The sequence below is a fragment of the Emydura macquarii genome, unplaced genomic scaffold (genome assembly GCF_026122565.2).
Source record: "Emydura macquarii macquarii isolate MOO-44397 ecotype Brisbane River unplaced genomic scaffold, CSIRO-AGI_Emac_v2 contig_312, whole genome shotgun sequence".
Classification (NCBI taxonomy): Eukaryota; Metazoa; Chordata; order Testudines; family Chelidae; genus Emydura; species Emydura macquarii.
The window spans coordinates 6,801,670-6,823,592 of NW_027130449.1; the positions used below are offsets into that span (position 1 = coordinate 6,801,670).

The window sequence follows — 21,923 nt, forward strand, 5'->3', positions numbered from 1 at the left end:
CGGCTCATGTTTTTAGTGCTAAAGATTCCCCGGTTCAGACTCCAATGACCATACACTGGGGATTATTACAAGTGAGTTTCAGTGCCTAAGCAATTCTTGTGTCGCCACCAAAGGAAACACCCTGCTCACGTTTTCCTTATGTGATTAGCCCAGGTGCCACACTCGAGTTACGGTAAGCAGAATCCAGGCTGTGCTTTGTACAGGGCTTGGGGACGAAAGGTGCTATATCCAATGTAAATGATTGCCATTATGCTGATAGAAAAGAGAGGGGCTAGGTGGATGGATGGGCAAAGACAGATATAAAAATGCCACTAGGAGAAGAAGGAGCTATTTGACAGATTTCCCTGCCTATCAAAGCGAACTCTGCTTAGACGTTCTGACATCTGATTAATTATGTCATGCTCACTCATTCAAAAGGTTCCGTTTCCGACAGCCCTCACCTTTTATCCTTGCGATGTTTTACCGCCGAATCGGGTCCCCGCTCGCCAGAGGGGGCATGCCAAATGGCACAGCTCAGCCCTGCGAGCTGGGAGATAACAAGCGAGATGGAACAGCGGGAAGAGAAACCTATTGTCTGACCTGCCTTTTGCGGGAGGGAGATACTAAATTGCTGGCTCATGTTGACATTTCAGTGACCAAATTAAAATGCGCCGCCATGGAGACTAAATGTCATTAGCCTCATTAGAAGCAATCACATTAAAACAAATACAAAAATAAAGTGGAAATTAGCCAACGCCATTAAAATAAAATAAATAAATGGGAATAGCCAGCAGGGTCCATGTGTGTCAGAGACAGTGATAAGAGCTACAGTCTGGATCTAAAGAGGTGCACAAGATGAGAAATAGCAGGGGCGGTTTAGAGATATTATGTGTCTTGATTTTAGAGTGTGGTTCTGGAAGCCGGGAACCCTAAGTTCTAAGCGACCTTGGGCCGGTCACTTGACCCAGCATTTTTAGAAATAACCACTGATTTGGGATTCCTGACTTGAGACATCAGGAGGACCAATCTTCAGAGGTGCTGGGGACCCAGAGCTCCCCTTGACTTCAGCTGGAGTTGGGGGTGCTCAGTACCTCTAAAAGTCAGGTCAGAGGGATCTAAAAGGGGTCCCTGAAGTCTCATGACCCTCTAGTCAATTTACCAAAAATGATCACTTCACCAGGCACCGCAAAGCAGCTTCCTCTGGAGTGGAACAGTGGTAGTCCGCAGAAACATGGCCAGACAGTTCAGCACATAAAGTGAAGAATATTGTATCCGACTGAAACTAAAGGGAGAAATTAGGGAGATGGGGCACCTATGTAAACCAGGATTTCGCCAGGACATTGGGATTAACGTTCCTAGATGAAATTCCCATAGAATCTTTAATGGCCACAAGTGGATCAAGACCTTGGTTTTGTAACTCATCGGCAAAATCTTAGCAGCACAGCTTGCCCTAAAATCATGCTGAAAGGCTGGAGATAGGCCCCACCTCAAATTTCAGATCCCAACACCCTTCCCTCCAACTCCAGAAAGCGTGCCTGTTTGAAACTACGGAGCTTGGTCCCAGCTCTAAGCGCTGATTCAGAGAACAGCACCACCCACTGATGCACCAACACCACTCCCTGATTCCCCCTACACTGGTTCTATTCCATTCAAGTCCCTAGGGCTCATCTCTGTGGCTTCTGAGCATCATTACAGAGTCAGCCCTTGTCAACAGGTGCCACATGGGCTAGGAGAGGAAATAACCACGTATGCCGTTTTCTGGCAAAGGGACTTTTTAACAGCAGACACTCTAGGCGTCCCTCAGAAGTCTCCCATCCAATTACTGATCCAGCCAGGCACTGCTTAGCTTACGTGACATGATAGGATCGCAGAGCCAGGTGGAAGAAAGCGCTATCTTTGTTCTCAGAATGGCAGACTTTTTTTTTCTTTTAACCCATTCTTGTTCCACAAACACCCTTTCCTTTGGGGAGGAAGAAATCTGTAGAAGGTCCTTGCTCGATCCTGCTCCTGACAAAGCAGATCTGAAAGCACAGAGATTTCCCCCTGCACTCCCCCTCCTTACACACTTCCCGCCTGTCAAATATTATAATCATCATTTTCCAGCTTGCTGAACGATCTAAGTGTGGCCTGTATTCGCTGGAGCTCCTTCCACACGCTGCATGCATAGCAACAAGTACGGGAAACAAAAGCCAGAAGTAAACAGTCAGGAGAGAAGAGGGAACTGGCTGGCAGGCATACAGCAGAGGAATGCTTTTGTCAAGGAATGTGCATATTTTGGAGAAGTGGGGGGCAAAACAGGATACTCTGATCCTCCCTCCCACCCCCCTTTTCTACTCAGGTCTCAATTCAAAAGCCCAAACCACCTCTTGAATACTCTGCAAGGAACACGCACACACACACAGAGCAGAAACGTGCTTGGGCAACATTCCCATTGGAAATGTCAATGGCTTTTCTCTTTGCTTGAACTCTGCACTGAGCGAGGCTGCCAGCTGAGCCAGCTCCTGCTTTCTTGCTGGGCAGAATGGTTTTGCTGCTACGGCTGATTTGCTTCCAAAGAAACATCCAGGCTACCTTCGAGTGCTGGCCTGGTTTAACTAAGGTGGGGAAATGGGTGAGAAGGGGAGACAGAAAGAGGCAAAGAAAAAAAAATGCAGTGCAGTTCCAGGGCATTGCAGGTAAACATTCATCAGGACTTTCAGAGACAGGAGTGGAGGTTCCTACAGTGGGCACCCTAGAAACGTGTAGTAGGATAAGAACACAGGCCCTTCCACTACAGGAAAGCCTTCGCCATGCCCTGATTTTGCAGCACGGACAGGGAACGGTGGGCAAGCGAGTGAGGACGCCACTCACTGCAGAAGCACAAGTCTAACCTCTCGCTGGTAAACTCACAAGTCAAGTTGGTGCTCACATGAGTGAGCCATTAGGAGCCATGGAGCGAGCTGGACAGAGCACCAGGCCTTTCCCCACATGCCGTTCCGCCAGTTAACCTAAATCAAGACCTGTAACAACACCCTCCTCACCCACACTCCCAAATGTTGTCCTCCAATAGGTTTCCCACATTGCTCTGCCAACACACTTCCACTCTGACCCAGAACAATCTGTTATCTGGTGCTGGGTTCCCAGGACAGCACTGTCAACATGCCAGACACCTGTCCCTCCACCCCGTTAGGCCAGGCCTAGATTCTATAAAGCTTTTCCAGTGCTCCAGGATTATTATCCGCAGCACCTTCTGCAATTCCAGTCCTAAGCCTCTATTGAACAGAGACTGGTGTCATACTGTGAAGTGGTTTTGTGATCTCGACCAGGGAAGTATAGACAGAGAACCCACAAACTCATCGTCACTCGTGATCTAAGCCAAGAACTGAACCTATGCCACACTGATCTACCACCCCATTGAGCCACTTAAGCATAATTGCCTTTCGGAGAGAGCACCAGGATCTGGTTCTGGTTTCCAATACGCTTTGTGAGTGACCAGTTCTCCAAAGGCTGCCTTGGCTTCCCATCACACTTAGGGAGAAAAGGCAGGGGAGGTAATATCTTTTACTGGACCAACATCTCTTGATGAGAGAGAAGCATCTGAGCCACACAGACCTCTTCTTCAGGTAAAATATTACCTCACCCACCTCGTCTCTCTAATATCTTGTGACCAACATGGCTAGAACCACACTGCATACATCACACCTAGGCTCAGTTAAAAAAGATTGACACTACCCTATATAGACCCAAATGTGGTCTGGGTGCTGGCTAACAGAAATCCACCTTTTCCCTTTCAACCTGCTGCCAGAGCTGAGTCGACCAGGGGAGTTATTTTTAAACTCTCTTTAAATAGGGAGTGTGCGGACCAGATAACACGGTGAGGTATTCTCAGTGTGTGTGGGGGGGGTGAGCGCATGCCATGGGCTAGTCCTCAAGTATAATATTCATACCTGCCAGGGGTCTCACAGAGCCAGCCTGTTAACTTTCAGGGGTAGGAGTGAAACATCTCTTTTCTCTGGCTTTTGTCCAAAGAGGATCATTAGGGGGAAGGAGAAGGACAATTAGCTGATTTTAAGACATGAGATTTCCTCATGTTGACATTGGGCAAAAATATGCATGTATTCTTTGTTAATACTCATGACTGTGATGGGTTCGTTTTACTAGAGTTGGGTGGGAAACGGCTTTCCCGTCCCACAAAAAAATTGAGAGATTGAAAAATTTTCCCACCCCAAATTGAGGCAAAAAGTCGAAACTTCAAAAATTTCCACAAATTGAAAATTTGAAAAGAAATTGCTTTGTGTCAGTCTAAACATTTATTTTTGATTTTGACTTTTTTTAATAAAAAAAAATCTCTGTCCAAATTTGCTAAAAAATTAAAAAAAAAACTCATTTAAACTCAAACTGAAAATGTCCAATTTGAAAATGTCAAATCGGGATATTTTGACAATTTCAAAATCTTTTTTCCCCAAACATTTTTCGAGTCAGAAGATATGTCAAAACCGATGGTTCTGTGAACTGTTTTGGTTTTGCAGAATCAGCATTTGTCAGCTAAAAACAGTTAATCAAAAAGTTCCCAGCAGCTCTACATTTTATAAACAAAGTGAGTTCGTTTTTACTTCTTCACTTTAATTTTTGTTATCTAGGACCACGACCCCTTCCAGTCTGGGGCCACCCTAGCAGTGTACTTCCTCCAAAACCACCTGACCACTTTATGACCATCATTTAATTAAGTTTCACTCAATTCGGCTTCATAAAACTCCAAGGTAGGCAACATTATCCCCACTTTGCAGTTGGGTAACCTGAGGTGCGGGACATGTCTAAAGAATCACCCAGGTGTTGGAAGAACCAGCACTAGAACCCACGGCTACGGTGGTACATTTTTGTAAGTGTTACAGTGTGTGTGGCGCATACAAAGATGCCCTTCCATTTGAGCATGCTGGAGCTTCAGTCCCTGAATCCTGCCTTGTATCTCGCAGTCACGATTAGCTGAAAACATCACAGCAAGAACACTCAGACAGTTTCACATCAAAAAATTTTGCAAAACTGAATTCTACATGGGTTTGATCCAGATTCACAACTGGCCTCAGGTTCACTTGAAAGGCTGGCAGAGCTCAGTAAACCTTAAATCTTTCAAGCAACTGAACCTCAATTTCAAGTCTGAGACAAAGAAATTAGGTGCCAAGCAAATTTCAGGAGGCTTTAGGCTTCATTGCTAACATTTCACACAGCTCACCCTAGATGTCCTAGCTCCCAAATCCTTTTCCTAATCACTAGACAACTACCTGTCCCGCTTTACCTGTACACCCTATAATGATACTTTTCAAGAATCAGCAGGCTTGGAGAACAGAGGGATTTCATGGAACTGTCCCCCTTGGGAGGGAATGAATCAACCACTCTTCTAGAGACCACCTAAATCCCCACTCCTCTGCCCAGCTCCACCTCCAACCTCTTTCAGAGCAATGGCGTGACACAAGCTCTGCCTGGGAAGGAAGGAAAGTCACTCAAGGGAGTTCTGCTGCCGCAGCGGGTTAACAGTGCCAACGTGGAGAAGGAGGTGCTCATCAAACCCCATTAGATACAGCCCCTTAACTAAGACAGCTTTAGGCTAAAAGGAGCACAGAGGATTATGAAGGCCAAGCAGGCTTCCTCGTGCTCAGAGGAATTGCTTCACACCCCTTTTGTGCTAGGGGTACCAGGTTTACGGGCACAAAGTGCCTGGCTGTGAGTACTACACGTGGAGTAAACAAAGACTAAAGCCCTGGACTGGATGGGCCATGGAGGTGTAGACTATGGTTTTATTTTATTATTCATTTATTGTGTGCAGTTATCGTTAATTGCATGTCATGTATAATCACGGTATGCTTACTAAAGTGAAGTTGTAGAAGTATAAGATAGATCGGTATTTAGAGGTGATCATTATGTATTAGATATCTAAGAAGGGAAGGCTGAACCACAAGACCTGTAGGCTGAGGCCTGCAAGATTTTAGCTTAGCTATTTTAGGCCTTGGAGATAAGAAAAGCCGACATAAGTAACTGACCAAATATAACCCGATACCCACAGATGAGGGCAAAGGAGGAACCAAGGGGTAATATTGTGAAAAAGTACCCAGAAGGTTAATTTCAAATCGACAAAGGAAAAACAACGTTTTAGAGGCATATTTGTCTCCAAAATGTGTCTTACCCCCCAGGATACAGGCAACTATACACCACCTATAGAAAATGGGTTAACTCAAGTTTTGGAAATACCAGAAGAAGAAAAAAGAGGGATGAACACTTTCATGCACATGTGCAGAACACAGGTATTGTCAAAATAGCATTGTGCAAGAGGGCACCCAGATTTGGAAAATTGAGCTTCCTATGTGAAAACTCCAGCAGGACCCATCCCTCTACTGATGAACACTCCATGAGAGACCCATCAGACCCTACCACTATTACGAGGATGTGAGCATGACAACAGCTGTGATATTTGCATGGCTGTATTTGTACAGGATTTGTGCAGGCTGTGATATTCATAAACATGCTGGTAACTAATAAAATTGATACAAGATATTCAACCTTGTCCTTGGAATTGTAAGTGCTGTTTTCCTTGGTTTCCATGTGTTTCTATGAGCTCTAGATCTAAACCAGGCGGAGGTAACTCTGTTGAACTTGAGACTGCAGCTGCCAGAGTTGAACCCTCGATGGTGTAACAACACTTCACTAAAATTAACTTTAAATAAAAGGCTACAGAGGTCAAATGACCTCTGTCTCGCCTTTATCGTGCCCTTCTAGCTTCCGTCTCCAGGGCTGTCAGTCCAGCACTTTGCACTAGTGTAGAATTCACAGAAAAGCAAAGCTAATGATTACATCTTTGGCTTTATTCCTTCTCCCCCCCGTTTCATCACACGCATGTTCCATGGGAGTGGAATCCGGTAGGATTCCTAGAGAATGAGCCCAACTTTCAAACAAGGGTTGCTCAAAGCTCATTGTTGCCACATGGGTGCCCTCCTGTGGTGCCCATCTTGAAAAATTGGCCCCCATGTGTCTCTGGGGAATAAGTGACACATCACGTATTTGAGCAGATCTACAGACATGGAAAGTCAGGACCTCCCCTCAACGTGTTCTGGCAATACCAAGAGGCTCCTGGCTTTGGGCCCCCCCCTGCTATCAGACAGCCTCGCCAGGACGCACTATGAGCTCCCTCACCTGCTCTGACCACGCCGCCAGCCAACCCCTTGAAAGATGAACTTGAGGACCCAACTGCCCTCTGAACATGTCCTGATTCAACCGTCCCTTTTCTAAAGCTTCCTCAGATCCCAAAGCGAAAAGGATTCTCATCCGCCCCGCCCCTTCCAAGTCCATTGGAATGAAAACCTTTCCTACTGCACCTGCAACATGCACAACCAAGCCACCCTGCTGCCAGCCCACTGGCTAATTAGGGTCAGTTATTAACGATCAATCATTAATTAATTAATTAACATAAAACAGACGCCATCAGGCCCACTGGCTAATTAGGGTCCCTCCATATCTCATTTCACTCTGTGCCTCGCAAAACGTAGGTAGCGCCACCCATTGAGTAACTCCTATCTGCTCGGTGGCCAGGTTTCAGCACAAAACCATGGACTAGCCATGGACTAGCATACCTCCTGTGCCACGCCGACCGCGGCTTGGCACATCTTACTTGGTAGCACTCACTCCCTCCACCACGGGGCGATAACCCAACCATGGCTCTTTAAGAAACAGGCAGGAAAAAGTTTCTTCCCTGAGCGTGAAACAAAGAGGAGTTCCCTGAAAAACTCGCCCACTGAGCAGCAAGTGTCAAAGACTTTTGTCTGTGCTGGTGCGGCACTGGTAATTACAGCTACCATACCTTCATTAAAGAGAGAGAGATGACGAGGAGGTAGTGAGATTGCAGAAGAGCTGTTATTATTTAAGTTTGGATGAAAAGGAAAAGTGGGGTGGCTGAGTTCTTTCCCACTCTGCACTCGTTGATGGTAAATTAGGGTTTACAGAAGAGCTCAGCCTGATGGCGTGAAAGTTAGGGGGGAGAATGGGACCCCGAGAATGACCAGGCTGCTCAGAAGAGCTGACAAAGCCACAGGCTTCTCCCGTGTAGCTGGAGCGCTTGGTGCAGAAAGGCAAAAATGCATCCACAGGATGATCTCAGAGAGAACGGCATGTGCACAGGAAACCTCCTCGATTTGTCTTCAGCCTCAAACTGACTTCATTAGAGGAACGCTGGCTGCAGGCACAGTTCTGACGGAGTGGAGATGGAGTAAATACTGAGTGATGACTTCACGATTGAGTCAGAAGAAAGGAGGATGGATGCTACACCGCTGCTGCATGTGGTGGGCATACAGCAGTACGCACACGCACATGGCCAGTGCTGAAGTCACATGAAACTCAGCACTTCCCGTTCAGTGGGGTTCACCCCTGCTCCTTGGTCACTCTGAACCAAGTTTTCTACTCAAGTCTGTTCAGCCTCCATTGACTTTAGTGGAGCTACACCTATTTTACATCAACAGACAAGCAGGCTTTTTGAGGTTCAGGTCCAACTCACTCTGGGCAAAATCATTCAGAAGGAATCATTTGACTCAGCAAATCTTACCCTCTTCTCAGTTTTGCACCAACTTCCACTGACGCCCATGGGAACTGTATAGGCAGGCATGTGTGTGCGTGTCCCCCTTCAGAGCTGTGCGATCTCGATCTGCAGGTCACTGGAAATGCCCACAGGATGAGTCGCAGCAGTCACAGAGCGCTGTTCCTTTGTCCTGATTGGATGACTCGCATTATCATGGAGCACAGCACAAATTTCAAATTGCATATTGGTGTGCAAAATCTGAGCGCAGCCCTAAATTTGCTGGAGGCAAGTAGGCAAATCTTTGGAAAAGTTTGTCCTAGGCACCCAGAGCAGTTAAGGTGCCCTGCTCCCATGGGAGTTGCTCTTTAGGCCATTGAAAATCTCTCCTTTTGAATTTAAGAAGGAACCACATCAGCAAAATGTATCCATAAAAGCATTTGCAACTAGTGATCACACCAGGTCCCTGGAGTCTAAGGGCAGGTCTACCCTACCGCTTAAGCTGATCTAACTTGCATTGCTCAGGGGTGTGAAAAAGACGCCCCCCCCCCGAGCAATGCAAGTTACAGTGACATAAGCACTGTCCACACCCAGCGCTGTGTCGGCAGGAGACGCTCTCCCACCGATATAGCTTCCCTCCTGTCCAGCCTTTAGCCATGTGTGGGGCACATTTCAGATGGGGCTGGAGAGCAAGCCTGCCCTGCACTCACCCAGCAGCTGGGCCCAGCTCCCCACTGTGGGGTCACGTGGCATAGTGCCCCATGCACCCTGTTGCAATCTGTCTGTCACATTTTCTGCAAACTGAAATGTTAAAAAAACCGTTTTGATTCCTGTCAATTTTGAGGATTTTGAAAAGCGATTTAAAAAACAAAACAAAACAGTGATATTCCAAAAGGAAAATCTTTCCAAAATGAAAAGCCAAAACATTGTTTGGGAAATGCTGAAACAAAATGTTTTGGTATTTCCATTCCCCCCCCCCCCCCCCCCCCCCCCCCCACACACACACACTTTTTTTTGGACCAATACAATTCACTGAAGTTGACCCAAATTCACAAATTGTCTTCGGCAACTTGAACCTGCATTTTTCAGGGGGGAAAAAGGGTTTCCTCTGAAAAAATTTCACCCAGCTCTGACACAGGGGTCATATCTGCTGCAGTCTGTCCTCAACGAGAGGTCTGGCTACCAAGTACAATGGACAGTGCCTTCCTTTCTGCTTTACCATGGGCAGTGAGGGGGTGTAGACACACACTACAATTCTCACGGAGCCTACAGCGCCTCCTCTGAAGCACAGCCGCTCTCTAAGGGATTCTGGGTAGCATTTGGGAACGAAAGGGATCCAGCTGCAGATAACAGAGCAGGAGCAGGGATAGCTAAGGGATCAGGTGGGTCGCTGACCCAGTTCAACTGATGGCAGGAAGTGAACAGGAAGCAGCAGAGGGTGAAAGACCCCATCTTCCCCTAAGGATGCCAATCCCTGAGAGCAAAATATGGAGCTGGCTGCAGAATAAAGCCATTGCAGAGGCAGCAAGTTTCTACATGGATTCCTTGGGATCTGCTGGGATGGATTTATGGACTAAGCCCCTCTGACAGGACAGATGTTTCCCCCCAGAGAACATGCTAGTGGATGTCACCAAGGGAGGTGATGGAGCTCATCTGCCAAACAGAGATGGCACTTACCTACCTCAGAGGTGGGAGCGGGAAGGGCCGCGGGGCAGAACGAATTGCACATGAAAGACTCTGGAAACGGAAAGCCTTCGAGTGCTGAGTATTTGCTAGGGAATTACGGGGCACAGATGAGGAGCTGGCGGGCAGAGAGGGCAGCAAAACAGGGATACAAGCAAGAAAGGAGAATCTATAGCCAGCCCCAGCAGCCAGCCAGCAGTAATAGCTGCTCAAGTCCAAGGCAGTGTTTGTTGGCAGCAGGAAATACAGCGCTCTAGAGGCCCTTCTCTTCCACCCCCTGCCATTCATTAACCCAGGGAGCCAGGACTCCGCTAACAGGCTTTCCTACAAGGGTCAGACATTAGGTTTCAGGGGAGACTTGGCAGGGGAGCTCGGGGGCCAGCAGACCAGCGACTCCCCCTGCAAAGTATCAAACGCTCCATAGATGGAGACAGAAGATAAGGAACCTAAGCTTGAGTAGGGCTGTTGCATTGGGCTCCCTTGGAGGGCTATGCCCAGGTGAAGACCAGATGTGCAGCATCCCCCCCCACCTCCCAAGCCTTCCTCAGGGGTGGAAAAGGCGCAGCCAGGCAGCCAAAGTGAAAACATTCCAGGCCATGGCTGTGACAAAGGCTATGGGAATGAGGAAACAGAAACAGGGAAACCCTCGGAGCGGGGCAAAAGCTACACAGCCAAAGCAGAGCAGCTCAGTGCGGCCCCGTGGGGAGTGACCACAGCATTCTCACACTATTTCAGCCACAAGTCCTCGTGCACAGCCCTCCTCAGCCCGTCCCTGCGGAGCCCCTGCTGGATTCTGGATCTTTTGCCTGGATTCTGTGTCAGGAAGGATGAGGCTCCACAAGTCTCAGCTTGTCTCTGCTTCCCAGGACAGACCCCGTCTTCACTGGCCCGCCCCACATCCCACCAAGCCTAAATCTCACATTGCAAATGGAGGAGAGTCTCCGGTGTCCGTGTCATAGCAGCATCTCACCGTGACAATGCAGGATGGCACAGGGCAAGCAGGGTGGCATCGCCTTGCTGTGCGATGACCTCACAGGCTCTCACGACGCGGGGCATGGAACTGTCATATCGTGATGTGGCCCAATTGTATCAGTAGTGGGAAGCCATTGCCTCAGCCACCTCTAAGATTTCATGTCCCAGACGGGCTATTCCTGCCAGAATATCGGGATCGCACTCAGTGGAGTTATACAGATTTACCCCACCTATGAATCTGTCCCTGAGCGTAGTCATTACGAAAGGGCTGACAATGAATGACCTGATTCTGGTCTCACTCCAGTTTTACACTGGTGTCACTCCACTGGCTTTAGTGTACAAGTTCAGAGATGCATTCCTATTGATCAGGGCCCAGCTAGCCCTGAACCTCTAACAGGACTTCTGACCTGAGGAACAATATGCAACCATCTAAGGGACTCTTCTTCTTCAGATCCCAGCCTGGAAAGAAGCGACTAACCCAGCATCCATGAGACAGCTCACACTGCAAGAGTAGTGACTACATGTCCCTAGGAATACAGTAAGTATGAACGCTAATGGAAATGCAACACATGCATAGAGTTTCTTTGTCACCTATAGAGCAAACACATCACACCATGGGTAATGCAGAGCAATCCATGATACCTCCCCCACCCCCCTACCAATTCCTTTATCTGACCTAAAACATCTGCCACCAGTCCAAATCATAGCTCAGTGTCCAGAGATGCCCCTGCAGTTTGAAGCACTTGCTATGAGCTTGACGATTAAATTTCCCACCCATCACCTCCCTGTCTTGCGGCTCCAGGCTCATTAAAAATCTTCATTGTCCTTCCCATCAGAGAGATTCCTCCTCGGAAAGCAATCTATGGCCACTGAACCCCTTCCCCGAAGGCACCAGGAAACAACAGCATTAGCCTTAGAAATTATTCCGAGATGGAAACATGTCTTGCAAAGAAACAAAAAGCTGCAGAGTAAGGCGCTATCTGTGACCAGAGGGGTCAGGGTTTCATTATTGCATTAACCTTTCGTGTCTTTAGACTCCACAAGAGTAAATTGGTAACGAGACGACATGAGCCCCTCTGGGAAAAACACATCTTTCCAAACAGAAGAGACAGCAAAGAACAGAGGAGAGAGAGAGAAAAACTGCAAATAAGCCATTATGGTTAATAATAACTTTGCAATGCTATTTTCTGCAGGAACCTTCAAGTTGTGATGTTTCCCTTCACTCTAATTACACCTTGTGAGCAAGTTCTCTTCTCAACCCTTACACGAAGCTCCCCGCAGCATAAAGATGGAGGGGAAGCAGTTCATGCTCGAGACCTGCCTCCAAGGATCCCGTGGGAGTTTCACATGCATAAAGCATGAGGGATCAAACTCCCAAAATAACTGACATTCCTAAACACCACTGTGTAACTGTGCCTGATCTCGGTGGGCTGGATTCTAATCTCAGCGATGCTGGGGTCCATGTGGAGTGACTCAACGGAAGTTAACTGAGTTACTCCAGCACAGAAATCAGAATGTGACCCAAACATTGTTGGCTGGGTTTACAAAAGCTGACTAATATTGATAACAGTGGTGTTTATGTAACTAAAGATATTCAAATTTCATGCTTCAGGGCACATACTGATCACTGCAGGTGTCAGGAAGGAATTTCCCCTGTGCACAGCACTGCATGGCTAGTTCGGTGCATTAAAGGAATATATCTGACTTCCTCTGAAGTATCAGGCATTGTTGACCAATGTAGGAGGCAGGTTTCTGGACATGATGGACCAATGGTTGGTCCAGTATGGTAAATTCCTATAGTCTGGTTTGGGCCAGAAGAAATTCAGAGTTAGAGCAGACTGGCATCTCATCAAAATGCAAAAGAGAGGCTAGAACTTCAAAGTTCAGATCCAGAACCAGAACCACACTTCCCCCAAGTTTGAAAGTGTTTGAATCCCGGGTTTTGGCTTTCATTACATATGTGGTCCTGCCGTAAGTGCAGAGGACTGGACTAGATGACCTCTCGAAGTCCCTTCCAGTCCTACAATTCTATAGTGATGCCGCAGCCTGGAAGTTGGATCAGTCTCATCCATATTAGGCTAGCATGTGCCCAGGGCCCTCAGAGCACTGCGCAGCATCGGAGCTGCAATTCTGAAGTGCAGCAGGGCAGTTTTCCCTGGCGTTTGTGGGTCTGAGAGGCATCTTTGCTAGAACCCTGCAGCTCACCACTGAGATTTCACAGACTCTCACGCCAACATTTCACCCGCAGCAATTCCACCCCTGCCAAACGTCCTTTAATTGGCAATTTTGACTAATCACATCTCTGCCTGTGGCACAGAATAATCTAGTCTCCTGTGCGTCTCATTACCATTATTGGGTTTTGCAGGTGTGGGCTGGTGGCCTGTGAAATCCATGAGGTCAGACTAGATGATGTGGTGGTCCCTTATATGACCTTGAACCTTACGACTCTAAAAGCCACCAATATCTCAGTACATCTTTTGAGTTGCAAGCCACCCTCGCTCCTAAAAAGGGGCCATGTCTTTCCCTCCAAAGAGAGGTGTGGCTTCAAGAAATTTTCCAGAAAAAAACCAAAACAAAAAGCCTTGAATGCAGAGACGCTTCGCAGTTGACACACCTCTAACACTACCCTAACACAGTTTCCTTGGTTCCTCTCTTTGCCAAATTACATTTGCACCTGTTTGGTTTAGGATATTTGCAAAGGCTTGAACAGAGATTTTAAAAATATCGTTGCAACTGATGCTCTATAGGGGCTCTGAACGAGGTGATCTACAAACAGTGTGTGAAAACTCCCCTCGGAGCAGAAGGTCTACCCAATGGCAGTACCCACTAAGAAGTGAAGAACAGACCCTCTGCTCGGGACCAAATTTCACAGAGGATGTTGTAAATAGGTGTCAAATGTTGGGTTCTCTCTAAGCTGGGGCTACTCTGGCAATGGACCTGTGGCTGGTCCAGCACTACGTGGCATTAGCCCCTCAGTTCATGCCCCACTCATTCTGTCCCAGCAGGTGTTTTTCAGGTGGTGGAGATCTAACACTTCCCCATCCTGCCTCCCTTCCTACCCACGAAGACAATCCCTGTGAAAAAAATAAAGTTGCACACTGACAAGCAATTTAAACAGAGATCTACACTGTCCTCCCCTCCGCCCCCCATATCAAATGTAAATCACAGCCACAACCAAGGAGAGACATTTTGAATTAAAGACCCAGGGTGGCATTAGGACATCCAATTCCTATTCCCTTTAACAGGAAGTGGATGTTCAAATCTCAGGCAGCTCTGCAGATCTTGGCCTAAAAGCACAAACCACCATCAACTTCTGCTGCCCCTACCATTCCCCTGCCCTTCTTTCTCAGTGTTACCCCTAACATATGGCCAGTGGAGCAGCGTGTGCTGGATTGTGTTTTGATGCCCACGCCGAGACCTTGTCTGTCAACTTTCAGCCTGGAGTGACTCCCTAGAGGCAAATTACCATAAACCCCATTAAAACTGGTGTTTCCCACACCCGGAGCCCTGATGCTCAACTCCCGACGAGTGTCGTGATGAGGACAGTCCAGCGCTAGCAGCGCTGCTTTAAAGCTGTAGGGAAATCTACACCTGATCGGCTTGCTGAGATTGCAGTATCTCTGCCTTTCGCCGCAGGCTGATGCCCAAACAGGGTAGCCGTGCAATGGGGCCCCCTTTCAGCGAGCCCCAGGGAGGGAAGGAGAAAACAATCCTATTCAGGACTGAGGGCTGAGTCGCCCAAAATGCGAGAAGAAAAGCAGGCGCTTTGAGAATGGCACGAAGATGAAGAGGGCACTAAACTTCTAAGGGAAAGACTCCCCCATGCACTGAGCATGAAATAAGGGAATGGGGGGGGGGGGGGGGAGAGAGAGGAGAGAGAGAAAGAGAGAGAGTGTGTGTGTGTGTATGTGTGTGTGTGTTACAGAGAGACTTCTCCAGAGCATCCCTGCACGCTGTGCCTGGAAATACCATTCAGCCAATTCCTGTGAGTGAAAGAGGCTCTTCTCCCCACACTGCTCGGACAGCAGCTGCTTTCTATGCCTGCTCAGCACTCATTTGGGAGGCAGCAGCTCTTCAGAAGCCTGGGCACAGATCTTTGAACCCGGCTCCCAGGGATTGCTAAAAGCACTTGCCGATTCTCTGCTGCAGAGCAACTACTGTGCGTGGGGGTGTGTGTGATGCACACACCATTTCATTCTCCCTCCCTCTGGTCCAATCTCCATGCATCCCCTAGAGAGAGGGGGGAAAAAACCCAATTCCCCACTGTACCTGGGATGAAGAGCAGGGCGGCTGTGGCTGTGAAGACGATCCAGCAGGCAGGATGGTACATCTTGGAGCTGCAGTAGTCTGGAGGCTGCTGGGCTTGCTGCTTCCGTTGCTTTCCTCTGTGCTGAATTCTGAGCAGGTTTAAATCCAATGTTTGCAGAGGGAGGGAGCGTGAGTTAGTGAGCTGGAGAGAGAGAGACACACAGAGAGATGGAAACAGGCAGGCAGTGTCTCTGGTTTTGCCTGCACATACACACAACTAGCAGAAGAAACACCAGCACTTGTCTGTGCAGTGGGGAGAGCAGACCTCCTACCAGGCACTCATTGGTTTGAGCCTCCTGAGTGACACGCAGCCACTCGCCTCTATGGAGAGCTAAGTGCTGCCAGCTGCCCCCCGGTGCACCTCACCCTGCCTCCCTGGGTCTTGGGGCGGTTCTGTGGGACCGGCAGTCTGGCACAATGGGAGGGTGGAGGAGACTGAGCTAGTGCCAGGGGCACCACACTAAGGGAGAGGCAGCCCCAGTGGCAGGAATGCGCACAGTGCCACAGACGCTAGCCAGGCTAGTTCTCTGTAATGGCTCTGAGCTGTCCTTCATGCCCAAGGGGCTGGAAGGTGCTTCATCACATTAGCTGGCTTGGGGACTAGCACTTGTTGCAGCCATTCTAAAGCAGCTGGATGAGTGAGAAACTGGAGCGTGCCTGTTGCCCTCCATCTGTCCATCTCGCTCCCCCTCACCCTCCGTTTCTGCCACAAGTGTGACAGTCGAGTTCGGGTTTTCGCTGCAGGCTGCATGCAACCGGGGCCTTCTCCGTGTCAGGCCTAGAACGCTTAGAGCTACAGCTTTACAACCCAGCAGCTCTGCCTGCTGCCAAGGCAGGCGGATTGAGCAGCCACGCATCTTAGCGCCTGGGCATCTTTTAAAAGAACCATAGCATCGTAGGACTGGAAGGGACCGCAAGAGGTCATCTAGTCCAGTCCCCTGCACTCAACGCAGGACCAAGCATTATCTAGACCATCCCTGACAGGTGTTTGTCTAACCTGCTCTTAAACATCTCGAATAATTGAGATTTCACACCCTCCCTAGGTAATTTATTCCAGTGCTTAACCACCCTGACAGTTAGGAAGCTTTTTCCTAATATCCAACCTAAACCGCCCCTGCTGCAATTTAAGCCCATTGCTTCTTGTCCTATCAGCAGAGGTTAAGGAGAACAATTTTTCTCCGTCCTCTTTGTCACAACCTTTTATGCCCTTGAAAACTGTTATGTCCCTTCTCAGTCTTCTCTTCTCCAGGCTAAACAAACCCAGTTCTTTCAATATTCCCTCATAGGTCATGTTTTCTAAGCTTTAATCATTTTTGTTGCTCTCCTCTGGACTTTCTCCAATTTGTCCACATCTTTCCTGAAATGTGGCACCCAGAACTGGACACAGTACTCCAGCTGAGGCCTTATCAGCATGGAGCAGAGTGGAAGAATTACTTCTCATGTCTTGCTTACAACACTCCTGTTAGTACATCCCAGGATGATGTTCACTTTTTTTGCAACAGTGTGACACTGTTGACTCATATTTTACTTGTGATCTACTATGACCCCCAGATCTCTTTCCGCAGTACTCCTTCCTAGATAGTCATTTTCCCTTTTGTATGTGTGCAACTAATTGTTCCTTCCTAAGTGGAGTACTTTGCATTTGTCCTTGTTGAATTTCATCCTATTTACTTCAGACCATTTCTCCAGTTTGTCTAGATCATTTTGAATTTTAATCCTATCCTCCAAAGCACTTGCAACCCCTCTCAACTTGGTATCATCTTCCAACTTTATAAGTGTTCTTTCTATGCCGTTATCAAAATCACTGATAAAGTTATTGAACAAAACAGGACCCAGGATGGATCTCTCCAGGACCGCACTTGATATGCCCTTCCAGCTTGACTGTGAACCACTGATAACTACTTTCTGGGAAAGGTTTTCCAACCAGTTATGTACCCCACCTTATAGTAGCTCCATCTAGGTTGTACTTCCCTAGTTTCTTTATGAGAAGGTCATGTGAGACAGTATCAAGAGTCTTACTACAGTCAAGATATACCACATCTACTGCTTCCCTCCATTCACAAGACTTCTTAACCTGTCAAAGAAAGCTATTATGTTGCTTTGACACGATTTGTTCTTGACAAATCCATGCTGATGTTACTTAGCTTCGAGGTGTTTGCAAATGGATTGCTTAATTATTTGCTTCATAATCTTTCTGGGTACTAAAGTTAAGCTGACTGGTCTGTAATTCCCCTTTTTGGAGATTGGCACTATATATGCCCTTTCCCAGTCCTCTGGAATCTCTTTTTAATTCCATGACTTTTCAAAGATAATCACTAATGATTTAGACATCTCTTCAATCAGCTCTGAGAATTCTAGGATGTATTTCATCAGGCCCTGGTGATTTGAAGACATCTAGTAATTTTTAATTTGTTCTTTCCCTATTTTAGCCTCAGATTCTACCTCATTTTCACTGGCGTTCTCTATCTTAGGTGTCCAGTCGCTACCCAAGAGACCTCTGGAACAGAAGGGCAGTCTGCTCTGCCAGACAGATCCACAGCCAATGGGAGTCTTTCTACTGCCTTCAATGGGCTTTGCATGGGCACCTTTTCCTCGTGACTGGGGGAGGTGGTGTTTGCTCAGGGTCCTTGGCCAAAATTTCCCATATCCTCCATTCCAAAGGTGGTAGCTGTGTGCCAATTGATCCACTGCTCTCCAGAGGTGACTGCATTTCAGTGGTGTGCACAGATTGGCTGACATTGAGGTTTCACCTGCTTTCTTCTTCCAGCCCCTCCCTCTGCCTGACTGGTCCCATCCCACCCTCCCACTTCAGAACCTTCCATCCCCCCTACCACCACTCTCTCAACTCCCTGTTGTCCATAACCTCTCACTCTTTGCAGGTTCCTTGTTCTTGCTTTATGAGCATGAGATGCTCTCTTTCATCCACGCAGCCCTCCTCTGTCATTACTGCCACCTCTTCCTTCCACGCTTCGCCCCTAAATTCACTGGCTCTGCTGTCCAGGATCTTGCCCACTTCACTGCTCCACTGGAACTGCTCTCACCGAGGTCTCTAAACACATCTTCACGGCGCGCTCGCTGATGCGAACTTCCTCTGTTCACTGCGGAAAGGCGCTTACCTTCCCTGCCTCAATTTCCTCATCTGTAAGATAGGAATAAAAATAGCTCCCTACCTCATACCCGCCAGCCTTAGTGTTTGCAAAAGACTTTGACAATGAGACATACTGCATATTATGTAAGCCTCTACTTCGTCCACAGCCTCCACACTCTTTCGTTAGCCTTTGACACCACTGGCATAACTTCCTCTTTGGAATCTTCTCCTCTCGCTTGGCTTTTGCGACTCCATCTTCTCCTGGCTGTCCTCTGACCTGGCTGGTCACTATTGCACCATCTTTTTGGGTAGCTCCTCTTCTTCTCTGATCCCTCTTTCCATGAATGCCCCCCAGGAATCTGCTGTAGGCTTCCTCCTCTTCTCACTCTATATCCTATATCCAGGTGATCGCTCCTATAGCTTCAGCCATCGATTGTATGCCAGTGACTCTCCACGCTGATCAGTCTCCCCTCCACCCAGTCCCACACCTGAGCCTCTCCCTCTGACATCCATCTCCCCTGAATGTCCCACCATCATCTTTAATACAATATGCCCGAAAACCAATTGCATCTTCCCTTCCAGCCCTTCAAAACCGCTTGCTGTGCCGACACCTCACACATTAGCAAGGCCTTCTTCTAAAGTTCGGCTTTAGTGGCTGACTCAGAGAGAACCACCACCAGCTAGTGCTGCCCCCTAGCAGAGTCAGTCCTTTAGCTCAAATGGCAGAGCTTTGTGCTTTGAAACTCAGAGTCCCGCACTCAAACCCTGGACAAGGACTATGATGAAGTCATTACCTTATCATTGGCTTCTGAGCCTCCCTATCCTGTTCCTTCCAACAACGTTTCTCGTTGCCTCTGGTCTCAGAGCACAGTCTGAGGCAGACACCATCTCTCGTTAGGTGTATGTATAATGTCTAGCGTAACGGAGCCTGGAACCGGACTTGGCCTTGTAATACAAAGAGTAAAGCACAGGGATACGTTGCCTGTGCAGTGGCTCCTACGTAAGCTCAGCTGTCACACGGTAGCACGTTATGCTATCGCAGCCGGGTAAGAGTTTAGGTACCATGCTGGCAAGGCTTGGGACTGCAGCAGACAGAGCTAAGGAAGGGGGTCAGGCTGTTGGTGAGGTCTCCTCTCCATGTGCCTCCGCTGGCTGATTGAGGAATAGAGCAAGGAGCAGATGATCATAATGGTCCCTTCTGACTTTAAAGCATATGAGTACCCGAATGGATCCCACTTAGCACTTATATAGCGCTTCACAATACCAAAGCACTGTACTAACAAGAGAAATCACCCTTCCAATACCCCTTGCAGGTGGTTCCCATTGCACAGATGGGGAAGTGAAGGCACCAAGGGGTTCAGAGGATTGCCCCAAGTCAGAGAGTGAGTCCCTGGCAGAGCTGGGACTAGAACTCAAAAGCCTCAACTCCCAGTCCACTGCTCTAGAACCTTGACACGGGCATAGGACCCAGGGTTCCAGATTTTTAAATCCCTGCCCTAATGACTACAAAACACTGCCTACATTGCACACAAAATACCTACACTAAATGAACACAACTGAGATTGCAAGGTCAAGCACTCAAATGTTCGGAAATGCCAGAGTTAACATTGTTTGTGCAATGAGATTCAACAAGTGGGTGTAAAACCGCTGGAGGAAAAACAGGGATTTTCCTTATGCATATGCATTACGATACAGTCTTGAATTACACAGTCACATACTATTTCTTCATGCCCTTGTCGCAGTCCTTCTCCTGGTCCCATTCTCCTTCCCTGCTCAGACCCACTCTCCACTCATTCCAGCCCCAGTCCCCTTGCCCAGCCTGCCCCAGTTCCGCTCACTCCCCCCAAATTCCACCCATACTCCTTGTCCAGTCTGCTCACCCAGCTAGTCCTGGTTCCTCATCTGATTAGTCTCTTCCCCATGTCCCAGCTCCTTGTCCAGCCAGTCCAAATCTCCCCCCATCTCCTCCTCTGATCTCAGTATCTCCCCCATTTCCCTCAATAGTTTCCAGTCCCAGTTTCCCTGCCCAGACTCAGCACACCCTCCCAACTGGTTCCCAGTCTTCTTGCCCAACCAATCCCGCCGCGTCCAACTGCCAGATCTCTTTTCTGCCCAACTCCAGTCCCAGGCCCACCAGCCCCTTTCTCTTCCCCCAGGTCCAACTTCTGCCCCCTCTGCATTCGAATCAGATGGCTTCTTCCTTTCCACTGCCTGGGGAGGGGGGGAATCACTGAGAGCACGTCAGAGACAGGATCCCTGCTTTCCATTCTGTCACCCTGTCCTGCCCCACCTCGGCCTGGAGTAGCTGTTACAGGAAAAGTCCTGCTGGGCCCTGGGCTGGAGCATGCTTAGTTGCTCTGTGACTAGTGCATACACGCTCTAGTCGGCACGAGGCGCTAGGAGAGGCTGCTGGAGCATGCTCAGTAAAGGTGGAATCTTCAGCGGTTTTAGCTGCCAAACACTAGCACATGTGCAAGGTGCAATTTTTCAAAGGTTTGCAATTTGACCAGATTTGGGCAGATTTTTAAGGGGATGGCGAAAGGCACATCCCTGACGCAAAGGTCCCACACACACACCCCAACCCATTTTCAGGCTCCTGTTCTGAAGCATGGAGGGTGCTAAAGCATTTCAAAGAGGAAGGTCTCAAGATTTTTTAAAAAAAACTTGGGCAAAACAACTGCTTTTCATAGCCTCATTCTCAAACACTGAACCAGCTCAGCTGAAAATGTCCCCAAAAATTCAGCCGGACACAAAACACCCACCATGGAAAACTTCAGCCCAAGCAGTTAAAGTTGGACAAAACTACATGCAACTGAAAACAGGGTCTTATAATGGGAAGTATCAGGCAACCCCAGTGCTACCAGGAGTGCCTATAATACAAAGCTCTTTGTTGGAACTAACATGATGCCTTTCAGAAGGGAAGTAAAGGATAAAATTATATGATGGATTCCAAAAGACTTTATATGCCATCCCAATTCCCCCCTCTGACAAAACAAACAAACAAAACAAAACCCGTCTTCTAAATAAAAATAATTTGTGCTTGTGCCTGCTCACTACTTTTTGTAAGAATTTTAAAAATACATTTCTAATGCGCACAGCCACACACACCTGTGCACACTGCCTTAATCCATGGTCAGAGGACAGAACTGGAACGAGCTTTAAAGTGGTTATCGCACTAAACTGGAAATCTTTTCCTGATACAGCAAAAGGCTTCCTGTGTGATCTCAGGCAAGTCCCTTAAATCTCCCTGTGCCTCAGTTTCCACATCGGTAAAGTCGGAGCAACAACTTTGACCTAGGAAATTAGGAGGCTAAATCCATTACTGTATGTGAGGCGCTCCAATACTTGGGTGATGGGCAT

At 48.0% G+C, this 21,923-nt stretch overlaps 1 protein-coding gene across 2 annotated transcripts in view; it reads right to left on the reverse strand.

Annotated features, from left to right (window-relative positions):
* OPCML (opioid binding protein/cell adhesion molecule like) overlaps window positions 1-21,923 on the reverse strand; it is a 721,645-nt gene that overhangs the window by 582,580 nt on the left and 117,142 nt on the right. For both annotated transcript variants that reach the window (XM_067564083.1, XM_067564093.1), the window contains one exon: window positions 15,437-15,617. In XM_067564083.1, coding sequence (XP_067420184.1) covers window positions 15,437-15,497 — 61 coding nt within the window. In that variant the 5' untranslated portion in view covers window positions 15,498-15,617. The remainder of the gene's footprint in view (window positions 1-15,436; window positions 15,618-21,923) is intronic.